Raw genomic sequence first — 27,054 nt, 5'->3', positions numbered from 1 at the left:
GTGGCACCAGGCCACGCCCTGTCCCCCCTCCCGGCTCCCCAGACACCACCTGGGCCAGGCTGCTCACTGGTCTCAGATCCAAGGAAGGGCTGGAGACGGCATCCTAACGCGCCCCTGGGACAGCTTTCCAGAACACACATGGTCTTACGGTGTGGGCTGCCCTTTTCATAGCTTCTCCTCGGGGGGGGGGGGGGGTTCATCTCCTCTCTGCTGCAGGCAGAAGAGCCAGAGGGAGGTGTGATTCCAAAACCCCACTCGCTTCCCCCAAGCCTCGGTGGGGCTCAAAACGAGGTGGTGTTAAGACTCACAGGATCATTTATGTTTGCACTGAATTCCAACTAGAACCAAGGTAGGAAGCTACACTTTTGGGGGGGCCTGCACCTTGCAAATGCACTTTCTGATGCGGGTTTGTGAGCAGAAGCGCGCGTGCAGGCAGCCGCTGGCCCCCACGCTCCCCCGTCTGTGGGTAGAGGCTCTGTCTCCTCTAAGAGGGGCTGCTGGAGGGAGACCCAGGCCCAGCCGAAGGCAGAAGCCCGACCACGGCAAGGGGAGAGGGGATGCCTGCGGAGGAAAGACAGGAGGTGGCCTCCCCACTGCCCCGGGCTTCCCAGCCGCGCCCAGTCTGTGAACACCCACAGTCTCCTGTTTTGTCTCCAGATTCCAGCATCTGAGTTTGGCGGAGCCACTTTTTTAAAAGCCTGGTATATCAAGGGAAAATATAAAAGAAAGATTTTAAGGCCAATTTGGCACCTCCCTCTTTCTCCCCCACCTTCCCAGTGCAGTAAGTGAGTGTCCCCAAACCTCCGAAATCAGCTAATCCTTCATTCTCATCTTCCACGGTAAACAGGAAAGGCCAATCACAAAATCCGTACCACGGAATTCCGTGTGTACAACGTTTAAATGTGAGCAAAGCTAAAAACAGTGCTTAGACTCCGATACACACGGACGTGGGAAAGCTATAAAGAAAAGTGAAGGATGAAGGACAGGCAGGAGCTACTTCTGGGGCGGGGCGAGGTGGCGGCTGTGCTCGGGAGGGACCCACAGGGGTTCACGGGGCCCCGGTGATGGCAACACCCCGGGGTAACCATTCCTGATGCTGAACATGGGTCTGCACGCTCACGTCTGATGGGATTTCACAAGTATAGGTGCCTCAAATAACACATAAACACCTCCCATTCTTCTCTCCCCACCAAACCCCAACAAGTATAAACAAAATCCAACCAAAACCACAGGGAGAATAAAACACTAGTATCATCAAGTGCCGGGGAACTCCCCGTGTAGGACCCCAGCAACCGTGATGCTGTGATTGGAGGCGCCAATGTGCGCCGTCAGCCGAGGAGGGAAGGGTCCCTCCACCCGTGGAGGGTAACCCCAGCTCGGAGAGGTTACCCCAAGTGGCCGAGTGGCCGGGGGCGCGGCGCCAGTAGGGGACCAGCCCGTGGGATGTGCTGGCCTTACCCCTCCCCCCCCACATCCGGCCCCGCTTCTCTGGGGCCGGGCTAAGCGGGGCCGGGCTGGTTCCAGGAAAACGTGCCTGCGTCCCCCTCTTCCTTGTCTGCTTCTGCAGCCTCCAGAGGCTGTCTGGTGTCAGAGCCCTGCCAAGCCCCCTCCCTTGTGTGGTGGTGTGGACCGCCGACCCCCCACCCCCGGCTCAGGCCCCCCGCTAACAGTGAGCTGCCCGGGTACAGATGACAGCGGGGGGCTGTGGGGAACGCGTATGTATTTATTAGGACATTCTGAACACCGACGAGGCCGCGCCGATGGGGCGGCGAGTTGACAACCTGGTGCAGAACCTGCCACCAGCAGGGTGACGACGTGTGGCCACCCAGCCCCACCATGGGGTCGCCCGCTGGCTGCAGCAGGAACTTTCACCAAAAGACTGTAGCAAATGTCAAGGGACTCCAGAGCGGCTTGTTCTTCGATCACATGCTGCCTCGGTGGGGAAAGAACCGGGTAGAAGGACTGCAGAGTGAGCTACGTGCTGCACCAGCTGCCGGGGCTCTGCCGGAATTCCAGCCACATCTGCTTCGAGAGACTGAAGGCCACGGCACGTGGGGGCCTGGATCCCGAGGCCCCTTCCCCGCCCCCGTTCCCTCTGGCCCTGACGAGGTGAGCAGCTTCGTCCAGGGGCATGGGTGCCCCCGGAGGCAAGGCCCAGCCCCCAGGGCTCGTCCCAGCACCCGAGCATGGCCTGGCTCAGCATCCAGGACGGGCTTCCACAGCCGACTGAGAGCTGCCCCAGAGCCACAGCTCCCCGGGCTCCCCATACAGCGTGGTGAGAAACAGGGAGCCCCCCCAGGGAGGCTGCATTCGCAGCAAAGCACAGTGACGCGGGGCACTTCTGTCTCGTCACCTGGTTCCCTGGTGGGGACGGGCGACAGCCAGACCGTGGGGCCAGCTCGGCAGCACGGGGAGCCAGGGACCAGCTGCCTCCAGAAACAACCCCCACCCTGGGTCCCCACCGCAGAGGAGTCCAGAGGCGTCAGCCTGCAGGAGAAACGCTGAGCGCAGCCCAGGTTTCCGGGGCCTTTCTGTGACACCGGGGATCGGGGCCGAAGCGGGGCCTAGGGAGGAGCTGGGTCCAGCACCCCCACTGCTCCAGCTCAGGCCTCTGCACCCCAACTCCCTGCTGTGCGTCCCCGGTGCTGGCCAGCGCCTGGAGCTCCTCCCGCCCCTCGGTCCCTAGGCCACAGCCCCTGACTTGGAACTCCAGGGACCCAAGCTGGGCCCGAGCGAGCGAGGGAGCGGGTCGGGGACACAGCGACCATGACAAGTGGACACAAAGACCCAAGTTAAGGAACGTCGCAGGGCCCTGGTCGTTTGAAGAGCCTGAAGTGGATGTATTTCCTGGTTGCGACATTACTCCCTGGAACCCAAACGACTTTTCTGTCTCTCAACACATCCGGGTTACCCAAGCGGCCAGCCTCTCTTGCGGGGACAAGCACGCCCTCTGCGGGGAGGAGGGCCAAGCCGGGGGCCGGTGGGGACACTCGGGTCCCTCAGGCCGGCGGGGCCCACGGGGGGGTTTTTCCAAACAGCCTCACGGAAGGTGCATTCAGGGATGCGCTCTTCCAACACACAGGGGGCGGGAGAGGGTCTCTGCAAGGGGAGGGGACTTACAGACTGGCCCACCAAGTCACACGGCCCGGGTCTCGGCTTCGATCTTCTGCTCCCCATGCAGGCTCTCTGGGTCCTGGAGCTGGGCCACACTCTGTCGGATGGCGATCTCGGGGCCGCCACCATACAGGTTGTTCAGGTAGACCCAGGTCTCCTCTGAAATCTGCCCGTAGTCAGCTCCTGCGGGGGCCCCAGAGGCCACGCGGTCGGGGCTGGGCTTGCGCGTGCCCCCTCACCCCGTCCGGGAAGCCATGGTCTTGGCCGTGGGGGCTCCGGGAGGTCTGGGCCCCACGAGGGAGCTTCTGTGCAAAGCTGCTCAAGAGCAATCTCGGGCCGCTCCACGGGGATGTCCATCTGCTAAGGACCCCAGAAGGCACATCTCCACTGCCACCCGTTTCCCGGGGTGGGGGGGTGCCTGCAAAGGGCAGGCAGAGGCCGGCACAGCGCCTGGGTAGGAGCGGTGGGGGCTCCCAGGACTGTGACTGGCAGCCAGGAGGGACCGTGGGGAGGCTGGCTGGCCGGGGAGGCAGGCCTGGAGCCGGCAAGACTCACCCTGCTTCAGTTGGATGTGGCCGCTTCCTTTGACCTGAGCAATCCTGCTGTTGTCAATGGGCCCAGGGGGCTCTGGAACAGACGCAGCTCAGGCTCAGCGCCTCTGGGTCTCTGCAGCAGCGGGAAGCTCCCCGGTCCCCAACACAGCCCTCCACCTCTCAACAGGTAAGAGCCGTTCTCAAGGCGTGACTCCAACACCGCGACCCCAGAGAGGCCGTCCGGGGCCCACGGGGTCCGTGTGACATCCTCACGGGGGCAGGTGTTGGGCACCGGATGCTCATCCACAGAAGGGATTTCTGGGACTCAGGCACTGGCTTCAGAGCACCCTTCCCCAAACCTCATGTAATCCTCAGCCACCGTGGGACTTGAGAGCTGTTCCCCGAGGCAGGGGGAAGACCTGCCCAGGGAAGAGCTGGCTGAAGGCGAAGCCGGGGCCCGAGTGCGGGCTGCAACTCCGGAGCTGCGACTCTCCAGCACAGCCGAGGCTGCCTGCCTCCACCAACCCTAGGGAGCCCCCAGGGTGCGCCTGGCACCTCACCGCCCAGCAGGGCCTGGATGGCAGCAAGGCCCCTCCTCCCCTTGCCCCAAGGCCTGGCTGGTGCTTAGGCCCTGAAAGGCCAATGTCCTTTGCACAGAACCTGCTGACCCTGCCAGGCGCCCCAGCGCTAGGCTGGGAGCCACGTGTGGAGCTCGGGCTCTGCTGTTTCTTGCCAGGGACGGCAGATGACTCTGGGAGGCAGCCTTGTCTGGGCACCAGCAGGGACAGGACACGAGGAAGTGGTGAGCAAGACGGCTCCTGTCCTGCTGCAGCAAGACGGCCTGGCCCTGGGCGCTGGGCGGCCTGGCCCGGGGTCGGGGGGGACAGCGATCCCAGCCCTGGGGCAGGGAGAACACCTGTGCTGGGGGCGGGGGGGGGGGGGGAGGCGGGCCCATGCTCCACTCACCATTGTCCTTGCCCTTGACAAAGGCCTCCCACTCCCGAAACCACTGCATGCTGATGCAGTAGATGACACCGGGGGACTCCTCCGCCTGGAAGGCTTTGTTCAGCTGGGCCACCGGGGAGAGTCAGCAGAGGGGAGGGTCAGCACCACTGCCCCAGCACCCCGCTGACTTTCCCCCCTCATCCCCAACTCTTAGAACACACCAGATACCCCAGGTAGAAAATTTGGGGCTCCCAGACAAGTCCCACCACTCCAACGTCAGCAGGGAACACTTGGGGGCATCTCTCCAACCGAGACCACAGGCCGATGTGGCTCCCCCCACTTAACTGAGGGCACTGATTTGCTCCATTAACTATTCTGACCCACCGTTTTTTCACAGGCACAAAGCTCAGTGGCCTTAACTGTCTTTCACCCATGATCTATTCCCAAAGGGTGGGTGGTCCCCGGTCACCCTGTTCCGAGCAGCCCCGGGCCTCACACACGCCTGCTTCCTTTCCTGAACAGGATCATCCTGGGTCGTTTTGCCACTTGCTTTTTTCACTTAATGCACCTCTGTGTCACTTTGTAGAGCCCCATGGTTCTCACTAGCGGGGAGATGTGCCGCACAGGGGACATGGCCAATGGGTGCGGGTGATTTTTGTTGTCACTGGCATGCCGGGGGCCAAGGATGCTCACTGTCCTCTCACACACAGGACAGCCCCCACAATAAAGAGTCACCCAGCCCCAAACAGCAGGGTTCTGTTCTTTCCACAGCTGCTCAAGCAGATGGACCTGAGCCTCCGGAACCCGATCCTCTGAGAGCAAAGCCTTCAACGTCTGGCCGCTCTGTTCTCCCACAGGACAGGTCTTCCAAATAGAGCCTGACCGCACACGGCTCTTCAGTCCCCAGCTCCCCACATATCCCCCCCAGAGGCTGGAGGCACGGCACCCCACCCCCGCCCGCACGCACCTTAATGAAGGTGTCGATCTCGATCCGCCTCCGCTTGGCCAGCGCCTCGATCTCCACCTGGCAGATGCAGCACACGTACAGATGGTTCACAGCGGGGCCGCCCCCAAACCTGCGCCCGGAGGGCAGAAAGAGAGAGAGAGCGCGCGAGCGCACGCTGAAGGCAGAGGTCTGGGAGGGGAGGCGGCAGAACGTGCCGGGGAACCGTGACTGCCCTCCACTTGACGGGTTTCTCCTCCTCCTCTGGGGAGCCTCCCTGATGTCACCCTGGTTGCCCGGTGCTCAGGCCTGTTGACTTTCCTGTCTCCCTCACTCGACTGGCAGGGGGCCCACAGTACCCGGCCTGGCACCTGGCCCAGGCATGTCACAAAGCTATGTTTAAAGGCTAAAGGGCAGATTAACATTTTCACTTCCTCTCTTGGCTACTGGGCAGGAGCTGCTGTGGCCAACAGCCCACCCAGCCAGATCCTGAGGACAGTGTCAAAGGGAGGCAGAAGCTTGTCCCTCTGCAGGTAGGAGGGTGAATTCCCACGGGATATGGGGACACATCTCTCTATGGGGCTCTGACCCACCCACCTACCACCAGGCCGAGTCTGCCCCCGACCCGCCAGCGGATGGGGCAAAGCCTGTCCGAGGAGAGGCCTCCCTGGCCTGTCTGACCATTCTCTTAGGGGGGGCACATCCTGCCTGCCCATCTGCAGAGCGACCCGGGCCTAGGCAGGTCCTCAACATGAGAGCCACGTTTCTGGTCCTGAGGGACTTGAACCTGGAGAGCCTCAGGCCACACAAGCCCCAGGCCATCGGAGCTGGGCCGGCCCGAGCCAGGACGCCGGGGACTATCTGTGAGAGGGACCTGCTGGCCTTTGCTGGAGCCAGTCTCTGTCCCTCCCAACTGTCAGGGTCCAACGGGTGCCCCACAAGTGTTTTCTTCACTGCAGTCACGCGCAGGGAAGCTGGCAGCTACTTCTAGACTCCTCTGTCCCCCAGGGCCCGTCCCGGCCCCACGGACAGCGGCCCGGACAGGAGCAGGCACGGCACCTTACCTGTTGTACAGGTGTTCCCACACGTTCTGGGGCAGGATCACCACCAGGTCGTCGATGTAGTGGTATTTGTGGGGTGGGATGCCTGTGGAGGGAGGCACAGGGATGGAGTGCTGGGGGCTCGGCCGCCCACCTCCTCCCCCCGACCCCGACCACAGAGGAGGCGCCCTCACCTCCGTGGGAGCAGAGGAAGGTATGGTTGGTGATGGGCCCCGGCTCGGCGAACGTGTTGAACTTGTTGAGCCATTCTCGAGACACGTAGAACCGCAGCAGGCTGGGCTCCCGCATGGCAGCCAGGGATACCACTTGCTGCCGTTCCCGCACAGCCTCCTCACTGCTCTTCCTGCAGCAGGGGTGGGCAGAGCAGGGGTAAGCAGGGGTAGAGCAGGGATGGAGCAGGGTTAGGGCAGGGGTGGGGCAGGGGTAGAGCAGGGATGGAGCAAGGATGGAGCAGGGATGAAGCAGGCGTGGGGCAGGGGTACAGCAGGGAAGGAGCAAGGATGGAGCAGGGGTGGGGCAGGGGTGGGGCAGGGGTGGGGCAGGGGTGGGGCAGGGGTGGGTAGCGGAGCCCCTCAGCGATCGGGCAGCATCTCAGCGGCCTCGCCACCCCTGCCAGAGTGAGGGCCACGATCACTCCCACAGGAGCACTACGGGAAGACCCAAACTCAACTTCTTGGGTTCCCTGCTTTCCCCACAGCCAGAAGGCTCTTTCTTACAAGCCGGAACCCTTACTGCCCGGGGCCTAGAACCTTCCAGGCTCCACCCCCCACCACAGGCACCCAGAGTAAAGCCCCAGGGTGTAGGGGCTGGCCATCCCAGCCCACAGGTCACCCAACTGTCCTTGACCCAGACCCCTCCCTGCCGAGACGGCCCGCCCGGGGCCCCACCGGTAGAAGAGCACGTAGGCCTCGGCGTTCTGCACCACCGTCTCGTGGACCTCGGTGACATACTGGTCGTCGAACTCATACCACTGCCCGTTGATCACGTTTTGGCAGTAGGCGATGTAGTGGCCACCTGCGGCGGGAGAGGCAGGCTGGTCACGGATGCCCCAGGGGATGGGGACAGGGGTGAGGCAGGGGCAGCTGACTCACTGCCTGCCGTGCCGTGGTGGCAGATGACCGAGAGCAGGTCGTAGGTGGTGATCTGGGACGTGCACTCCTTGGCAAGGAATGGACGCAGGTCAAGTCCCTCGAGGGGGAAGGAGACGTGGCTGCTGATTTTGAACGAGTACATGACCTCGTGCCGAAAGCGCTTCAGGTGGATGCACAGGATCTGGGGGGCGAGGGAGGAGGCAGCGGTCATTCCAGACAGGGCTGGCTGGAGCCCTGTGACTCCCGAAAACAAAGCGGGGGCTCAAGGCCGGGCGCTGGGACACCCACCGGCCCACTCAGGTCTCGCCCTCCAGGTGAGCACAGGAAACGAAGCAGCGAGAGCCTTCCGGAGGCCCAGCCCAGCTGAGGGATCCCGCCCACTGACCGCCTGGCCACTCGGAAGAGTTGTGCGCGGGAGCTGAGCTAGCTCGCTGCACGGCCCGGGGCAGAGGCGCCCCCGCAGGCTGTGCCCGAGGGCGGCTCTGGGCCGGGCAGGAAGCTGACCGTCAGAACTCTGACTACCAGTTCTGTGGCACCGACTTTTCCACAGCTTTTCCACGTGGGCTTCCCAAACCTGCTCGGCACCACCCCAAGCACCCGCATCTCGGGCCACGCTCCTCTGCGCTCTGGCCACGCGACCCTTCCTGGGTTTGGCCAAGCCCATTCCTGCCACGGAGCCCTGCCTACCTGCTCCTTCCCGCCCTCCCTCCACCAGGCTGAAGCCAGCCCCTGTGCTCAGGGCTCACTCAGACCCACTTCCCTCAGAAAGGCCTTCCCCAGCGCAGACAGCCTGGTGGCCACGTCCCTCCCCAGACACCTGTCTTCCTCCAGGTGGCACCCTCCACCCCACACCTGCAGAGTGTAGGGGGAGCTGAGGGAGGGTCCCAAGTCACAAAGTGAGAGATGAGCCCCTCCACCTGCCAGAGGCTCCCCTCCCAGCAGGTCTCTCAGCCGAAGCGGGAGACGCCCCCCTGCCCCAGGCCTCTTCAGCTCAGGCTCCCGGAGGCAAAGGGTGACCGGCTCCACCACACATCAGCGGCAGGCAGAGACCGCGGGAGGCTGCTCCACTCACCTCGGGCAGTCGCAAGACCTTACAGTACTTCACCCCGTTCCGCAGCCTGGCGGGGAAGAACGGGGGAGAAGCGGTGAGCATCCCGGTGTGGGGGGGCCCAGCGAGCACCCTCCCCACACGGTCACCTCTGTGAGGTCAGGATCAAACTCTCTGGAGGAACCGGGGAGGTACGTGGGACACAGACAGACCGAGGCGTGGGAACGGACCATTGGGGAGAAAGCCCAGAACACACACACTTACTTTTTACACCTTTCACAGCTGTACATGTTGTCACCTAGGGCAGGAAATGCAGACAACGGTGAGGACAGGAAGTGGGAGCCGAGGTGGACATAACGATTTATGCTTACGAGACACAACCCGATATGCCGCCTGCAAGAGACTCACTTCAGCTTTAAGGGCACACGGGCTGAGAGAGAGAGGGATGGAAGAAGACATTCCCTGCAGATGGAAAGCAACAGAAGAGAAGAGGCTGTACTGACATCACATAAAATAGACTTTCGGTCAAAATCTGTCTCAAGAGACCAAGACGGTCACTATGTACTGATAAAGCGGTAATTCAACAAGAGGAGGGAACCATTGCAAATATATGCATCCAACGCCACAGCACCTAGATATTTCAAGTGAACATTAACACAACTGAAGGGAGAAATAGTCAGCAATACAATAATAGTTGGGACTTTAATATCCCACTTTCAACACTGGGCAGATCATCCAGACAGAAAATGAATAAGGGAACCAGACCTGAATGACTACAGACCAAATGGGCCTAACAGACATACACAGAACATTCACCCAACAGCACCGGAATACACATTTCTCAAGTGCCCACGGAACATTCTCCAGGACAGCTCCAGGAGCTGGGCCACAAAACAAGCCTTAATGAATTTGGGAAGACGAATATCATATCGAGTATATTTCCAACCACAGTGGTATAAAACTAGAAACCATGAACAGGAGGAGAACTAAAAAATTCACAAACAACACATGCCTCAACAACGGACAAGTCAAAGAAAAAATCAAAAGGGAACTCAGGAAGTATCTCGAGATAAACGAAAATGAAAACACAATGTACCAGCACATACGGGATGCAGCAAAAGCAGTTCTAAGAGGGAATTTCATAGCAATAAACGCCTACGTTAAGAAAAAAGAAAGCTCTCAAATGAACAACCTGACTACGCCTCAGTGGATTAGAAAAGGAAAAATAAATTGAGCCTAAACTTGGCAGAAGGAAGGAAAGAATAGAGATTAGAGCAGAAATAAGTGAAACAGAGATGAGAAAATGAACAGAAAAAAAGTCGGTGAAACTAAGAGTTGGTTTTCAGAAAAGATAAAATTGAAAAACCCTTCAGCTAGGTTAGCAAAATGAGAGAGAGAGAAAGAGAGAGAGAGGGAGGACTCAAATAACTGTAAATGGAAGGGGACTCTTATAACTGACACCACGGAAATACAAAGGATCGTAAGAGGCACTACAGCCAACTAATTGTATACCAACCAACCGGATAACCTAGAAGAAATGGATACACTCCTAGAAACATACAACCTACCAAGGCTGAATCATGCACAAAGAAAAAATCTGAATAGACCAATAATGAGTAAGGAGATTGAAGCAGTAATAAAAACAAACAAACAAACAAGAAACCTCCCAATAAACAAAAGTCCAGGACCAGATGGCTTTGCTGGTGAATTCTATCAAACAGTTAAAAAAGGACTAACACGAATCTTTCTCAAACTCTTCCAAAAAACTGAGGAGGGCACCCCGATACCAAAGGGAGATAAGCACATGATAAAAAAAGAAAACCATGGGCCAATATCCCTGATGAATATAAATGGAAAAATTCTCAACAATATTCTAGCAAACCGAATTCTGCATCATATTAAAAGGACCACACACCATGATTAAATGGAATTTAACCGTGGGAGGCAAGTATGGTTTATCATACACAGATCGATGCACATGATATTCTACATTCATAGAATAAAGGATAAAAATCATATGATCCTCTCAACAGAGACAGAAAAAGCACTTGACAAATTTCAACACCCTTTCACGATAAGAGCTCTCAACAACTGGGTGTAGAGGGAACATACCTTAACACAACAGAGACCATGTAAGACAAGTCCACAGCTAACCTCATCCTCAACAGTGACAAGCTAGAAGTTTTTCCCCTAAAATCAGGCATGAAACAAGGGTGCTGCCTCTCACCATGCCTCCTCAACCCAGTACTGGAAGTGCTAGCCAGAGCAATCAGGCAAGAAAAAGAAATAAAAGACATCCGAATAGGAAAAGAGGAGGTAAGACTGTCTGCAGGTGACATAATCTTATACTTAGGAAACCTAAAGACTCCATCAAAAAACTGTTAGGACAAATCCATGAATTCCGTCAAGTTGCAGGGCACAAAATCAACATACAAAAGTCGGTGGCATTTCTATACACTGACAATGAAATATCTGAATGAGAAATAAAAAAAAACAATCCCATCTACAATTGTGTCAAAGATGATAAAACACACATAGGAATAAATTTAGCCAAGGAGGTGAAAGATCTGTATGCTGGAAACCATACGACATTGATGAGAGACATTGACAAAGAGGGCTGTGACATCACAGAAAATACAGCCCAAGGTTCCTGGCTCAGAGCTTCCAAAGTCCTTGTACTTTCCTAAGTGGTACGAGCACTGGGAGCATCATTTGTCCTGATATTTGCTCTCTGACCCTGCTTTCTGACACAAGATTCCTAAGTCCCTTGGAATTTCCTAAGTGATGACACTGACTTTTGTTCTAACGAGGTGATTCTGGGGGCACCTGGATGGCTCCATTGGTTAAGTGTTTTATTCTTGGTTTTGGCTCAGGTCATGATCTCAGGGTCATGAGATTGAGCCTGCATCGGGCTCCATGCTCAGCATGGAGTCTGCTTGAGATTCTCTTCCTCTCCCTCTGCCCCTCCCCCTGCTCACAGGTTCACTCACTCTCTCTCCCCCTCCAAAACAAAAAATAAATAAATAAATAAAATCTTAAAAAATAAATAAATAACAAGATGACTGTGGGATGGTTCCGGAATCAGGGCTGGTCACCAGAAAGACCAAGCCATGATTAGAAGTTTGGAATTTTCAGCCACACTTGTGTTCTACAGAGAGGAGTTTATAACTGATCATGTGTACGCGAGGGAGCCTCCATAAAAATCCCAATGGCACGGGGTTTGGAGACCTTTGGAGTTGGTGAACGCATGGAGACCGAGGGAAAGTAGGGAGCTCAGAGACTGGAAGCTCTACGCCCCTTCCCACATACCTTGCCCTGTGCATCTCTTCCATCTGGCTGTTCCTGAGTTACAGCCTTTTACAATAAACCAGTCACCTAGTAAGTAATGGCTCTAGCAAATTTATCAAACCCGTGGAGGAGGGTTTGGAACCTTCGATCTATAGCCGGTCAGTCTGAAGCACAGATGACAAGCAGGACTTGAGACTGGCTCTTGGGGAGGGAAGTCTTATAGGACTGAGTCCTTAACCTGTGGGATCTGATGCTGTCCCCAGGTGACAGTATCACAACTGAGTTGAATTCTCAGTACCCAGCTGGTGTCACATAACTGCATGGTATGGGAAAACCACCATGCACCTGGTATCAGGAGTGTTGTAAGAGTGACGGGACAAAGACGGAGCTGTTTCTACACAATGACCAAGTAAGTGAGAAGATATCCTGCATTAATAGATCAGAACAATAACTATTGTCAACATGTCCATGCCAGCCAAAGCCATCTATAGATTCAACGCAATCCCCATCAAAAGTCCAGTGACATTGTCCACAGAAATAGAAAACAATCCTAAAATTCATATGAAACTACAAAAGATCCTAAATGGCCAAACAATCTCGAGCAAGAACAGAGATGGAGGCATCACATTTCCTCACTTCAAACTATACCACAAAACAACAGTCATCAGGACCGTATGCTCCTGGCATGACAACAGACACAGAGACCAAGGAACAGAATTGAGAGCCCAGAAATAAACCCATGAATATATGGGCAACTAATATTTGACAAGGGAGCCAAGAATATTCAATGGGGGGAAAAAGAGTCATTTCAGTAGATGGTGTTAAGAACACTGGATATTCACATGCAAAGGAATGAAATTGGACCCCTGTCTCACACCACTCACAAAAATACCCTGAAGTGAAACGGATTAAAGGCTTAAATAGAAGACCTGAAACCATACAACTCTAGAAGAAAACATATGGAAAATGCTCTTTGACATTGGTCTTGGCAATGTTTTGGATAGGACACCAAAAGCACAAGCAACAAGAGTAAAAATAAACAAGCAGGACTACATCAAACTAAAAAGTTCTACACAACAAAAGAAACAATTTGCAAAATAAAGCAGCAACCCACAGAATGGGACAAAATATTTAGACACCTATATCAGATAAAGGATTAATATCCAGAATATGTAAGGAATTCATTCAAATCAATAGCAAAAAAACAATAATCCATTCAAAAAGTGGCAGAGGACCAAAGAGACATTTTTCCAAAGATAAACAGATGGCCAACAGGTACATGAAAAGATGCTCAACATCACTCATCATCAGGGAAATGCAAATCGAAACGATGAGATATTACCCCACACCTGTTTTAGAACAGCTACTCAAAAAGAGATTTTAAAAAAGGAGATAACAGGTGTTGGCAAGGATGCAGAAAAGGGGGAACTTGTGCATCACTGGTGGGAATGGAAATTGGCAGAGCCATCCTGGAACACAGTGTAGAGGTTCCTCAAAAAACTAAAAATAGGGGGCGCCTGGGTGGCTCAGTCGTTAAGCGTCTGCCTTCGGCTCAGGTCATGATCCCAGGGTCCTGGGAATCGAGCCCCACGTCGGGCTCCCTGCTCAGTGGGGAGCCTGCTTCTCCCTCTCCAGCTCCCCCTGCTTGTGTTCCCTCTCTCGTTGTCTCTTTCTCTGTCAAATAAATCAATAAAATCTTTTAAAAAAATTAAAAATAGGACTACCGTATGATCCAGCAATCCCACTTCTGGGTATATATCCAAAGGAGATGAAATCAGTCTAGAAGAGACAGGTGCACACCCATGTTCGTCGTAGCATTATTCACAACAGCCAAAAGGCAGACGCAACCCACGTGTCCACTGAGAGATGAACGGATAAATAACACGTGGTCTATCAATGGAATACGATGCAGCTTTAAAAAAGGAGATTCTGGGCGCTCAGGTGGCTCAGTCAGTTAAGCATCTGCCTTCAACTCAGGTCATGACCCCAGAGTCCCAGGATCGAGCCACGCATCAGGCTCCCTGCTCAGAGAGGAGTCGGCTTCTCCCTCTCCCTCTGCTCCTCCCCCCACTTGTGCACTCTCTCTCTTGCTCGTTCACTCTTTCTTTCAAATAAATAAAATCTTTAAAAAAAAAAGGGGGGGATCCTGACACCTGCTACAACACGGATGAACCCAGAGGACATCACGTTGAGTGAAATAGGCCAGTCACAAAAAGACAAACACCATACGAGCTGACTTAGATGAGGTCCCTAGAGTTGTCAAGTTCACAGAGACAGGAAGTAGAAGGGTGGGCGCCAGCAGCTGGGGGAGGGGAGAATAGAGAGTTGTTGTCTCGGGGGTAGAGAGTTTCCATTTTGCAGGATGAAAAAGTTCTGGAGAGTGACTGCACGACAATGTGAACATAGTCACAATACTACTGGACTGTATACCTCAAAAGGTTAAGATGGTAAATTTTAGGTTATGTATGTTTTACCACAATTAATTTTATTTTTTAAAAGAGCTTTCCCAAAGGGTAGATGCCCAGCACTCAACAGGAAAATGGGAAAAGGACAGGAATGGGAAATTTCAAGATAGGAAATAAAACACAGTCAAAACACTAATGAAAACTGCCCAAAACCATCAGTAACCGAGGAAATGCAAAATGAAAGCACAGTATCGTTTCTGTCCACCAAACCGGTAAGCAAAAGAAAACCAGGGGAAGCCCTAACGGCGCTCCAGGCAGTGGGGCTGGGAGACATGGAGGCCTAGGCTGACAGTGGGGAGGGTGGGGGTGATAGTGACAGTGAGTTCCAGAAACCAGCTGCATGCTCACCCAGCAAACCCCTCCCCAGCCAAGTCCACTCCGCTCACCTTTCAGCTCATCAGCAGCAAAGAAAGCAGCAAGGCAGTCTTCCAGGGTGACGACCGGCCCCCAAAACCAGCTGGGGGTACAGGATACCACAAACCTAGGGAGACAGAACAGGGCTGGTAGGGTGGTGCCAGGGCCCGGGCAAGACTAAGACTTGGTCACTTTGGGCCCAGGGAGGCGGCTTGGCCAGGTGCGTGGGATGGGCAGAGGTCTGCAGCCAAATACCTGGGACCACCCAGGGAGCAGCCCCGGTGTCCTTGGGAGAGTGACATCACCTCTCCCGGAGCCTTGCCTTCCCATCTGTGAAGGGACCCCGGTCCCACTGGCCCATCCTCTGGGCTCACGGGCTCCTGACATCGGGTAGGTGGAAAGCGGACCTCGTGGCACACAGTGAGGGCTCCAGAAAGCTGCCCACTGCTCTCCCCACAGGGCCAGGCCCGCGTTCCAGCCGCCACCCTCCTTTCTAGCTGCCGCCTGGTGACCCCCCTGTCGTTACCTGCTTTCAGACCCACGGGCCCACCTAATCCAGGCCATCCCAGTATGGCTGAGGAAGCCCCCACCCCGCCCAGGCAACATCTGCACATCCAGCTGTGGGCGCCCTTCCAAACCCTGCCCTCGGCCCTGCCAACGCCTCAACTTTGCTGTTTTGTGGTCCGCTGCCTGCCAGGGCTAGGGCAGTCTCATGTCTCTGGCAGACAGGCAGGTGGGAAGGCCAGGCGTACCTCCGGATATACTCCATGATGAAGGCGAGCCAGCCCTGGGTGGCGTAGCTGTCCCCACAGGCACCCGGCTTGGCCGGCACGTTCTGGTAGATGGCCGAGTGCAGCTTGGCCAGGTCCTCCTTGCCAGGAATGGGCAGTGACAGGTCCTGGAACGTCTCCACTGTGGTGGACACCTGGGGGGTTGACGGTCAGCCTGGGTTTCCATCTTCCAGGGTTCTGCCCTGCCCAGACCAAGCAGTCCGCAGCCTGGACCCCAGCCACCAGACGGCAGGTGGAGGACAGAGGGTCTGCTCACTGGACCTGGGACCCCGGGGGACCAGACAGCCAGGGCCCTCCCCCTCCAGAAGGGCAGGGGCCATCAGGTAGAGAAGTCACTCCCCCCCACCCCCGAGGGAGGATCACCAGGGCCACTGAAGGCTGGCCCGTGGCTCCCCACTTGCAGGGCTCACCCGGTCACAGGTGAGACACTGCACGAGGCTGAGGACAGAGCCATCGAAGATGTCGGAGATGACGCTGCGGTGCCGCTGCTCCCTCCGTCTGCGACTGCCAGCACTCGGCACCTGGGCTGGGGGCACGCACGGGACTAGGCCCAGCACCCCCCACCCCGGGCCTGTCTGCTGCAAGGGGCGGCGCTGGGGCTTGCTTGGCCAGGACTCGGGGGTCTGTGTGCGTCACGTGGTGGGGTATGCAGGTCCCCTCCCAGGGCCTGGGTCACTGTAAGACGGGGCGCCCCCACTCGCACCCCAGTGACATCAGAGGAGGGTTTGGAGGTGTTGCTGCTCGGAAAGGCATCTGCGGCATGGCCTGCACACCCAGCCCTGGCTGCGCGTTCGGATGCCCCGCCGACCCCCCCCCCCCCTGCCCAATCCCGCCAACCTTTCTTGAACACGTACGATGGCCCCATCCTCACGGGGCTCGCCCGGGGCGGGCTGCCGGCCAGCTTGGCGTGGCCCTCATGGTGGTGCACAGGGCTGCAGGGGCGGGAGGCGCTGCGCAAGTGGGCCTCGTTGTCTGGCTCTGGGGGCAGAGAGGGGACCGCGGCTGGGCCCGGGGGGGGGCGGGGGGGGCGAGAGAGCCACGTCGGCTCTGGGGCCCCGTCAGGAAGAGGACCAGTCAGCACCTCCCAGCCCCCGAGGCAGGAGCCCACCCCGGCCCCCACCCAACCCGCAGGACACATGTCCTCCAGTGTCCAGTGGGGGCGCGGGGCCGCCGGGCAGGCTGAGCCGCACCCGGGCTCTGAGCAGGTCCGCCCACGCTACAGGCACGCAGGAGGTGCCGGACCGAGCGGGCGGGGGCGACTCCGAGCGGCTGTCTGGCACCTGGGGTCCGGCAGGGGCTGGAGGACCCCGGCGGTGGTGGCTGAGCCTCCGCGGGCTGGTCGTCAAGGGTGGCCATGGCCGTGTCCACATCGGCGTCCTCGTCCACCTGCTCGGAGCTGGTGCGCTGCTGGCCCCAGGAGAACTTGCGGTCCTTCATGCGCTCCTTCTCGGAGATGGCGCGGCCCGCCTCGTCGGGGATCAGCAGCTCCGCCTCGGCCTGCGAGCCTCCCCCGCCACGGCCCTGCCCGTCGCCCTCACCCCGGTCACTGCTCGAGTCACAGGACAGGAACTCATCCTCTGACGGGCTCGGGTCACCCTCCCGCTTCTCGTCCGTGTCGCTGGAGTCCGAGTCCCGTGCCTCTGCCAGCGCCGCCGCAGCCGCCACCACGGGCTCCTTGAGCTCCTCGTGGAGCTGGTCCATCAGGCAGCGCAGGAACTCCTGGGTGTCCTGGAAGCGGGGGCTGCGTCAAGAGGGCTTTCCAGGGTGGAGGAACCCACCATGGGCACCCCGCTGCTTCTGCTGCTGAGAGGACACCAGCGGATCCAGCTCGCAGGTGCTCGCGGCGCCCCGGGCAGACGCGCTGAGCGGCCCTACCAGTGGCCTCCACGGCAGTTCTGTCCTGAACCCTACTCTACCGCAGACACTGTGGCCGGAGGGGCTGAGCCATGCCCCCCCCCCCCCCCGGGTCACGCGGCTGTGAGGCAGCAGAGCCGCGATCCCCGATCCCTGCCGCGTCCGTGTCACGCCCCGGGTCCTGCTCCCAAGCACCCGTAGCCCTGCTTCCAGCTCAGTGTGGGAGAGTGGAGGGGTCGCGTGTGGCCTCCAAAGTCACCTTGCTGCCTACAGGAGGGGACCCTGGGGGTGGGCAGGGAGCCTGTGGAAGCAGGAAGGGGACCTATGGGTCCCCATGTGCACATGAGGGCTCAGCTGGCTTTGTAGGGGTGATGCCAGCCGCCAGGCCGGGGTGATGCGAGCCGCCAGGCCAGGCTGCCTGCATCCTCCAGCCTTCCTCTGGGCCTCCCTGCTCTCCCCGTCCTCCTGCCAGCCCCCGGGGCCCACCGCTTCCCTTGCCACGGTGGCCTGTGGTACGGGGACAGGCTCCGGAGGCAGGATGGCACCCTCCAAGAGACGTGGGCATGACTTGTCTAAGCCGCCGCTTCAGGCTGGTTGGGCCCTGAATCACAGCAGTGGCACTTTTATTCTGACCTCTGACTAGGTCACCAAACCGAGCAAAAAGCCTGGGAAGCAAGGCTTCCAACACCTGCCCACGGGGCCCAGCCAAGTGCCGCACCCCCAGGCGCTTCAGAAGACCAGAACACGGTGGCAGCGGCTGGTCTCCAACAACTGGGGATACCGGGCGCCATGCTGGGCCACCAGGTTCACCATCCTGCCCGTCACAGTGCCCCTGGCCCCACGCCCGACCAACACGGCGTTGGGTCACGGAGTGGCCAGGCCCAGCCCGGCCTTCCCAGCCCTCTGTCACCGGCGTGGGGAGAAGAGCGTCATCCTCTCAGTTCTGGGAGAGGGAAGGGAGGGCTCTGGGTGGATTTCCTCAAGCAAAGTGTTGAACTTCAAGATCAGAGAAATCAACCACTAGCTTATCCTGCAGGAGGGAGCAGAGAGGATTCGTGGGTCCTGTGTCAGGGGCCTAGAAGGTTCTTTTAAGAAACGGGCCCCAATACACCATCTACTTTTCTCTCTGGTTTTTCCTTTCAACAGAGGTATGGTGTTTGTTGCTAAAATCTCCAGCCATTAACAGAGGCCCACAGCCGTGCCTATGTTTCAGACTCAGAAATGTTCCCTGTGTTACGTCTAAGAACCAGAGACAGGGATGCTTCTGGAGTCCAGCTGGGTGTTAGGCAGCAGCCCTGCTCCATGGGGTCCTCACAGAGAGCCTAGGGAATGGTTCAGCTCAGCCTGAGCCCCGCCCTGCCACTCTCTGCTGTGTGACCTGCGCGAGCTGTAGAACCTCTCTGAGCCTCAGCTCCTTACCTATAACATGGGGGTGACGACAGGACCCACCTCAGGAGAGTTCTGTGAGGATAAACAGGGCTGTCCTTGTGGGGCGGGTAGTGACAACTTAATAAACGGTAGCTGGTGAACCGTGATCATGGAGGGCATTATCACTTCCCAGAAAGGGTGGTGTTCGGGCAGCGCTGGACTTCTCGGTCAGGAGCCTGATGTTCATCCAACTGAGGGTGTGAGCAGAGGAATACCCAGCAACCCTCCCCCTGGGAAGGGACGGCAGGCAGGGTGCTGGGGACCGAGGGAGAGGGCGGAAGGCATCTCTCGCCTGACAGCTGCCCTATTCCTGGCCCCCATGTTCAGGCCGCAGGAATGGCCGCCTAGACAGGCCCAGCTCCTCCCGCAAGCCCAGCAGTGAAACCCCAGGCCATGTGGCAGTCTGAGGCAGGGAACTGGACCACGTGAATGATCAGCTCAGCCTGGGACTAGGGCATACATGTGGCTGCATTCTGCTTCGTTTTGGCCCCATGAGTTTATCCAATAGAAAGTATCATTGATTTCCAAAGGGTTCCCTATATTTACCAAAACTAGTAATCAAACATTTCCTTTAATAAAAGTGAAATTCTGCCTGTGATTGGGGGAATGAGAAAGCACACAGCGCTGAGGCGCAAAGACTCTGCGGTCAGACTGCCCGAGGTCAAATCTCCAGCAGTGCGGCCGGGGCAAGTGACTTGCTCGGCTGGGACTCAGCCTCCACACTGTCCAGTGCGGAGAACACCAGCAGGCTCCAGGAGGCTACCGTGTCCTCACACACACGAAGGGCTCAGGCAGTAAGGGGACCCGCCCCATAACCCTGAGCTGCACTGCTATTTTCCACGCTGGTCTGAGCTTCAGAGCCAGGCCTGGTAATGGTGTGGCCCCTGCACAGCTTGGACAGCCTACCTGCTGGGCATAGCCTCGGAACATCGGGTTGACCAACTTGATCCCGTGAGACAGGCTGGTGGGAACCACGTAGCTTGGGCTGTAGGAAGATGAAACCCATTAGCACAGGTGGCCCGCTCAGAGCTACACGATCCCTCAAGGGCTGCTAGGCAGGCGGCCCAGGGCAGCTTCATCAGACTCAGTGAGGTGTCTGCTGCAACTCTGGGAAGTGCTGACTTGACCTGCGGGCTCGCACATCCCCACAGTCGAGAAGGAGAACGTCAAGTCATGGCTCAACCAGGCAAAGAACTCTTGACTGGCTCAGCATCATTTCCCGCTAGTCTAGGACAAGTCTGCTTGAAAACTGTTTTCTTTCTGAAATACTTATTGTGGTTTTTTCTCATTTCAAAAGTATGACACGTTCATTATTGAAAAATCTAAAATTTCAGAAAAAAAAAGCCCGGCAAAGAAACATCACGGCTAATAGCACCACCACCCAGAGATAACTACCATTAAGATTTCCAGATTTCTCTATGAAAACAGACACACACAGAAAACAAACTTGGCTTCTGACAGAATAGGAATTGTACTACATCACACTGTTTTATAACCTGCTTTTACAGTTGGCATATTTCTATGCACTCATTTTAAGTTATTCCCAATTTTACTGGGGAAACAGGTCTAATCCAAACTTCTGGTCTTAAAATTCATTTACACTGAGCTAAGCCCCTGCACTGTCAGCACCAGCCACGGCCCATGAGAGTCTCTCCCACACGCACGGTGGTGCCTGGGCCTCGGCACACGCATCTGGAAAGTGGCTGAGGGCTTGGGGCAATGCCACTTTCAAATTCTAGCTCCTTCTTTCACAAGCTGAGTGACCTTGAGAAAGACACGTAAATCCCTCCGAGCCTCACTTTCCCCAACTTGTAAAACAAGGTCGCCATAAGGATCACACAGGTAAAGTGTGGCAAGCGTGCAGTGATGGGCTGAAGGCACAGGTAGTGCTCGGTCGAGGGGCAGAGAGAAAAATCCCCAGCCCCAGGCACCTGCCCAAGGTCAGGGGCTCAGTCACTCACCGTCTCCTGTGCCAGACCTCAGAGACCAGCTTCTGGTAACTTTTGCACAGGGCTGGCTTCTTGTCTGTGCGCACCAGGCCTCCACACTCCAAGAAGAACTGGGTCAGTGGAGGGCTAGGGGCAGGGAGAGAGTCGGCTCAGAAAAGGCGTTGGTTAGAATGAGCTGGCTGGAAAAGCAAAAGCCTTGGGGGGGGTGGTGTACTGTTGCCCCTGAAACAGAAATGCCTGCAGATGACCTGTCACAGGGTGAAATGTGTCTCCCCAAATCCACATGTTGACCTCAGAAGGTGACTATACTTGAACACAGGTAATTAGGTTCAAAGTAGGTCCTCAGGGTGGGCTCTAGTCCCGTATGACTGTGTCCTTCTACAAGGAGGAGGTTTGGACACAAACACACCCAGAGGGAGGATGACATGAAGACACAGGGAGAAGGCAGCCAGCTAGCAGTCAAGGAGAGAGGCCTCCAAAGCAAGCCCTGCCCCCACCCGTGCACCCTGACCTCAGACTTCTGGCCTCCAGAACTGAGAGAGAATAAATTTCTGTTGTTTAAAGTTTAAAGTACCCTGCCTGCCATGCTTTGTTATGGCCACCCCGAGACGCTAAAACAGCCCCTGGCTTCAGGGGCCGTGGGGCCAGGGGACGGCTGCTGCCTGACAGACAGAGAACAGTGCCTGCTCTTCCGGCCAGCCCACTCGGCGGACACCTTCCCCAACCTGAAGGCATCTTCCCTTTTCCTCAAGTTAACTTATCTCATTACTTGAGAAATACATATTCATGGTAGAAACACTGGAACATCTAGAGGTCGGCAAACAGTAAGAGACTTTAATCCTACCATGTGAGGGCAGCTACTCGGAAGATTTTAGGTGCATATCCTTCCAGACGCTCCCACGCACACACTGCCCCCCGCTCCTTCACATATGCAGGCACTGAATCCCTACCAAGTGGGACATCTGTGTGCCCGGCACAGGAAATGCCCTGGCCTCACTGAGTTAACAGCCTATCCTAGGTAGAAATTAGGAATTTCTCCCCCAAATGGGACTGCACCACACAAAGCTTCAATAACCTCCTTCCTCCCACTGGCATATTCTGACCGCCTCCCGTTTGGTAAATACTGTCCTGCACTCACTGTAAAACTGGCCTGTAAATGTGGACCACCGGGGCGCCTGGGAGGCTCAGTCGTTAAGCGTCTCCCTTCAGCTCAGGTCGTGATCCTGGGGTCCTGGAATCGAGCCCTGCATCAGGCTTCCTGCTCAGCGGGGAGTCTGCTTCTCTCTTTGCCCCTCCCTCTGCTCGTGCTCTCTTGCTCTCAAGTAAATAAATAAATAAATTCTTTTTTTAAAGATTTTATTTATTTATTTGAGAGAGAAAATGAGAGAGAGAGAGCGCATGAGAGGGGGGAGGGTCAGAGGGAGAAGCAGACTCCCCGCTGAGCAGGGAGCCCGACGCGGGACTCGATCCCGGGACTCCAGGATCATGACCTGAGCCGAAGGCAGTCGCCCAACCAACTGAGCCACCCAGGCGCCCTAAATAAATAAATTCTTTAAAAATAAATAAACGTAGACCATCAAATCATTCTCCACAAACAACGGGCTAGGACCATCCCCCTAGGCAACGTGCTCCACATCTCAGTTGACCTTCCTAGGATTAATTCTGACCGGAGGGACTGCTGGGTCAAAGGGCACGTGTGTTTTTAGGGCTTTTGAGGTGGATCCATACACACGCATCTGTGGGTAGCGCACACACAGCACAGCGTGGGGGCTGCTGCCACCTGCAGGGCACCTGGCGACAGCCCCAGGCCTCCCAGCTCCCAGGTGAGGGGACAACCTACCAGTTGGACAGGGCCTGCAGGGCAGCGTTCATGTAGCAGGAGTTCCCGAGGTTCTTCATGCCCGTGAGGCCTAGGAACCAATCACGTGGGGGAGGGAAGGTGAGGGCCCTGCCCTCCCAGATGAGCTGTGGCTCCCGAGCCCCCAGGACCCAACGAGGGGAGGACATGGATGGCTGGTGTTCCACCCCAGAAATCTGCCAAGTAAGTTAATGTGCTTCCCGCTCACAATAGCTGTGGGTACCTGAGTGTTTCAAACAAACGGACTCTTTTGCCCTCCACCCAGCCGGGCCCAGCGTCCGCCCTGCACAGGTGAGGCCAGGGGCCGAGGGGCACCGGCCTGCCCAGGGTCACACGGCTGAGGCAGGGGATGAGGACTGGCAGGCCGGGAAGACTCAGCCGGATGGCCGGCACTCCAAGGGGAGCCACCGTGCTCTACGGGCCTTCGGGCTGTGGGTCAGGCCGCCCTACCCTATGCAGTGCTGAGGCCCCCGGCCCAGCCCCACAGCGCCCCCGGTTCTGGGGTCGGCTACCTCGAGGCTTCAGGTCATCATCCTCTGACTCAGACTCTCCTTCGTCGGCCACGGCAATAGGGACAGCTTTCAGAGGGTGGGAGGGCAGTGGAGAGTCCTGCGTGGAAGACTCCGAGTGAGGAGCACGGGGAGGGGAGACGGGAGGGGTGGGGGTCAGAGGCCCATGCGCCCCCCAGGAAAGGAAAGGAAGCCCAGCCCCCAGCCGCAAGCCCAAACCGAGTCAGCCCATCTGAGCAGAGGACACCCTGGAAAGAGACGGCATTGGTGGCCCCAGCCCGGGGAACTTGTATTCTATTTACAAAAATAAAAAATTATCTTAATTGTCATAAATTTGGGGGGAAAAAAGAAACAAATAACAACAGACAATGCAACTTTCCTGAGACAACCACTAGAAGTCTATACACAGCTATGTAGATTTTTAACTGTTAATATGCACAGGCCCCCAAAACAAGATACTGTCCATGTACTATTTTATAGTCTCTCTTTTTTTTTAAAGATTTTATTTATTTATTTGAGAGAAAGAGAGAATGAGAGATAGAGGGCACGAGAGGGAAGAGGGTCAGAGGGAGAAGCAGACTCCCCGCTGAGCAGGGAGCCCGATGTGGGACTCGATCCCGGGACTCCAGGATCATGACCTGAGCCGAAGGCAGTCGCTTAACCAACTGAGCCACTCAGGTACCCTTTTATAGTCTCTTTTTATAAAAAATCATAAACATCTACCACGTTTGCAAACGTATTCCAAAAACACTTAGGGAGCGCCTACTACGTGATGGCCGCTGTGTCACTGTGGAGGAGGCAGGACACATTGCAGGTGGCCAGCCCGACAGTGGCGTACTGACCCCGGCCCGAGGCTGCCCTCCACACGTGGGCCTGCTGGGCCCACCACCTTTGGGTGCTGCACAGGGCCCTGCTCGGCGCCTCATTAGGGGGGTTTCCAGGCGTTTCCCACAGAGAATTACACCACAGTGACTACTGGGGATTCCCTTGGGATACGGCTTAGAGCTGGGGTGGCAGAGGCTCTCCACAGGCCCCAGGATGGGCTCCCACAAGCTCTTGCACACAGCCTCCCCCCGGCCTGCGAACTGCCAAAGGGAGGCCCTTCCCATGAAGACCTGTGTGTCCTCAACCCCCCACATGGTCCTTGGCCCAGAGCTGGGACTCAGCAAGCATTTGGGACCCACCAATCCCTGCTCCACCGACACCTGGGTCACAGGGCCCTGCCCTTGATGCGTGTCACCACCACCTGCGCTGACCCCGCTGCACCCCCTTACCTGCTCCGAGACCCTGGGTGAGGGGCCTGCTGGGTGCGCTGCCAGCCTCCGCTCCAGGAACACCTCCTTCTCACAGGCGTAACACCACACCCGGAATGTGGTCAGGTTCACTGTCAGGTTATGCTTTTTCGCCTAGAGGGCAAGATCCAAAATGAGGTTGAGGATACACTGGCCCAACAGGTGCCCCGCAGCTGCATCAGGGCGGTCTCGGTAAGAGGCGCTGTCAGGACAGAGGCCTGGAAGCTCTCGGGATCTGCTCGTCCTGCAGCCAGGAATGCCCAGGGCTGCCGTTGACCAAACACATGCACGTGCTACAAGCATATGCTTGCACCTGCATATCGGTTCTCGCTTCTTTGCAGCAACCCTGCTGCGCTTATTTCTATTTTATAGGCATAGCCACTGAGGCCTAGAGGGGGCAGATGGGAGCTGGGAGGCAGCTGGAGCCAGGGCTTGAATTTTGGGCCATCTGCCTGCAGGGCCCGCGCTCCTGGCCACGGCGCTCACCTGAGCATGAATGGTGCTGTGGTCAGCGAAGGATTCTCCGCAGCCAACATAGGGGCAGGAGACCTGTGGAGAGAGGGAAAGAGCGAGTATTGGGGCTGGCCCGTCTCCACCACGAGGACCCACAAGCGACTGAGGCCCTGCCACCACACAGGATAACAGCTTTATACACCCTGCGGTTCCAGCTGGACAGGACGGCTACCATGACAGCTGCCCCTGCCCTCGGAGTAAGGTGGGCAGGATGCCCTGGGCTACTGGCCTCCTGCACAAAGCCCAGGTAGGGACACAGTGAGATGTGGGCCAAGCTCAGGCCTGGCTGCGTGGTGCCCAGACCCTCTCCCTCACTCTGGCGCCCTCCTGACTTGGGCCCGGCCCCTGAGACATCCAGGCCGTGTCCCCACCTGAGTTTTCCAGCAGTGCCCACCAGAGACGGACACTCCCAGCCCAGAGTCTAGACCAAGCTCCACGCCCCCAACAGCGACAAGGATGCCTTACCTGGAGACAGGCCCACAGGTTGGGTCCAGTAACACCACACGACTGACAGACTCCCTGTGGGAGAGGAAGAGCCAAGTGTGAGCAGCCTGGGGGAGCCGCTCCAGCCGGAGGCGCCGACAGCTGGACTCCAAAGCTCTCCACTTAAAGGCATTTTTGCCTTGGAAAGGCTTTCACCAGCCTGCCAATCTAAATGTCCTTCCTCACAGGGCACTTCAGACTTTACTGTTTGAATTTTGTTTCGTTATGTGCTGCAAAAACATTTTCCTCCGTAAAATCATTTGAAACTTAAATCAATGGACCCATTAATATGTTCTTTTATTGCGCCCTCCACTCTCCCTTTCTGTGTAAGCCTTTCTCCCCATCTAGACTCTGGGCTCCATGAAAGAGGGATGGTCTGCTTTGTCTACCCCCGTGACTTCACAGCGCCTAGTACAAACTGGGAGATCACTATGTCTGAAGACCACAGAAAACACCAAGGTTTCTGGTCTTCCGGGTGACAGAGCCTGCTTCTTGTCCACCAGTATCTCCCCTTCTTGCTTTAGTAACAGAATGTGTGGATTTGGGCTGAGCACATGGCCAGCCAGCTGCGGGCTGTTTCTGGGCCCCCACTGTGGTCACGGGGCTCAGTTCTCATCAAAGAGATGACAGTGAAAGTGAGATATGTCGCTTCCAGGCTATGCACCCCCTTAGTTCCTTCTCGTCCTTCCACTGGCTGGAATGCAGATGCAAAGGCAGGAGCGGACCTTGGACTCAGAGATGAAAGTCACGTGTTGGGAAAGGCAGGGCCACCCTGCCATCCTAGCTAGCTCTGGACTATTCTATGAGAGAAAAGGAAATGTCTACCTCATTTAAGATACTGTATTCTAGGGTCTCTTTGTTACAACTTAAACCTGCTCTAATGCCTGGGTGGCTCAGTCGGTTAAGCATCTGCCTTCGGCTCAGGTCATGATCCCAGAGTCCTGGGATCGAGCCCCACATCGGGCTCCCTGCTCGGCAGGAAGCCGCTTCTCCCTCTCCCTCTGCCTGCTACTCTGCCTGCTTGTGCGCGCTCTCTCTCTCTCTGTTAGATAAATGAATAAAAACTGTGCCCTAAATAATCTTGTCTGTACCTGTCTAGAACGGCAATTCCCAGCTAAGCCTCCACAATGCCCAAGGGGCCTCCATCAGCTGAGGTGGATTCTAAGTGCCAGCTCTGACAGCAGTCTCAACATGGGGCTCAGCCAGAGCAAGAGGGATACGTGCTGAGGATGACCATGGCTAAGTTCATCACACATGGCTCACGTCATCCCCACCAGTCCGTGCAGCACCTCTTTTGTTTGTTTGTTTTAAAGATTTTATTTATTTATTTGACAGAGACAGAGATAGCGAGAGAGGGAACACAAGCAGGGGGAGCAGGCGAGGGAGAAGCAGGCTTCCCGCGGAGCAGGGAGCCCGGTGCAGGGCTCGATCCCAGGACCCTGGGATCATGACCCGAGCTGAAGGCAGACGCTTAGCTGACTGAGCCACCCAGGTGCCCCGTGCAGCACCTCTTTTGGACAGATGAGGAACTGAGG

At 56.8% G+C, this 27,054-nt stretch overlaps 1 protein-coding gene across 4 annotated transcripts in view; it reads right to left on the bottom strand.

Annotated features, from left to right (window-relative positions):
- Nucleotides 1-1,703: 1,703 nt before the first annotated feature.
- USP20 (ubiquitin specific peptidase 20) overlaps nucleotides 1,704-27,054 on the bottom strand; it is a 41,952-nt gene continuing 16,601 nt past the window's right edge. For 3 of the 4 annotated variants that reach the window (XM_028090543.2, XM_088019267.1, XM_088019266.1), the window contains exons 4-26: nucleotides 25,502-25,555; nucleotides 25,010-25,072; nucleotides 24,506-24,637; nucleotides 23,235-23,331; nucleotides 22,705-22,774; nucleotides 20,877-20,990; nucleotides 19,822-19,900; nucleotides 16,914-17,361; nucleotides 16,471-16,611; nucleotides 16,044-16,159; nucleotides 15,595-15,767; nucleotides 14,875-14,969; nucleotides 9,000-9,033; nucleotides 8,760-8,805; nucleotides 7,688-7,868; nucleotides 7,484-7,610; nucleotides 6,770-6,939; nucleotides 6,600-6,681; nucleotides 5,560-5,668; nucleotides 4,614-4,716; nucleotides 3,670-3,741; nucleotides 3,121-3,297; nucleotides 1,704-2,035 (exon numbers count right to left, since the gene is read on the bottom strand). In XM_028090543.2, the coding sequence (XP_027946344.1) occupies nucleotides 3,137-3,297; nucleotides 3,670-3,741; nucleotides 4,614-4,716; nucleotides 5,560-5,668; nucleotides 6,600-6,681; nucleotides 6,770-6,939; nucleotides 7,484-7,610; nucleotides 7,688-7,868; nucleotides 8,760-8,805; nucleotides 9,000-9,033; nucleotides 14,875-14,969; nucleotides 15,595-15,767; nucleotides 16,044-16,159; nucleotides 16,471-16,611; nucleotides 16,914-17,361; nucleotides 19,822-19,900; nucleotides 20,877-20,990; nucleotides 22,705-22,774; nucleotides 23,235-23,331; nucleotides 24,506-24,637; nucleotides 25,010-25,072; nucleotides 25,502-25,555 (2,667 nt within the window). In that variant the 3' untranslated portion in view covers nucleotides 1,704-2,035; nucleotides 3,121-3,136. The remainder of the gene's footprint in view (nucleotides 2,036-3,120; nucleotides 3,298-3,669; nucleotides 3,742-4,613; nucleotides 4,717-5,559; nucleotides 5,669-6,599; nucleotides 6,682-6,769; nucleotides 6,940-7,483; nucleotides 7,611-7,687; nucleotides 7,869-8,759; nucleotides 8,806-8,999; nucleotides 9,034-14,874; nucleotides 14,970-15,594; nucleotides 15,768-16,043; nucleotides 16,160-16,470; nucleotides 16,612-16,913; nucleotides 17,362-19,821; nucleotides 19,901-20,876; nucleotides 20,991-22,704; nucleotides 22,775-23,234; nucleotides 23,332-24,505; nucleotides 24,638-25,009; nucleotides 25,073-25,501; nucleotides 25,556-27,054) is intronic. The other variant, XM_028090547.2, reaches the window with a different exon arrangement.

This window comes from Eumetopias jubatus, unplaced genomic scaffold, assembly GCF_037043125.1.
Source record: "Eumetopias jubatus isolate StellerSeaLion01/CBP00866 unplaced genomic scaffold, mEumJub1_p1.0 scaffold_15, whole genome shotgun sequence".
Taxonomy (NCBI): Eukaryota; Metazoa; Chordata; class Mammalia; order Carnivora; family Otariidae; genus Eumetopias; species Eumetopias jubatus.
This window is presented reverse-complemented; position numbering and strand designations above follow the sequence as displayed.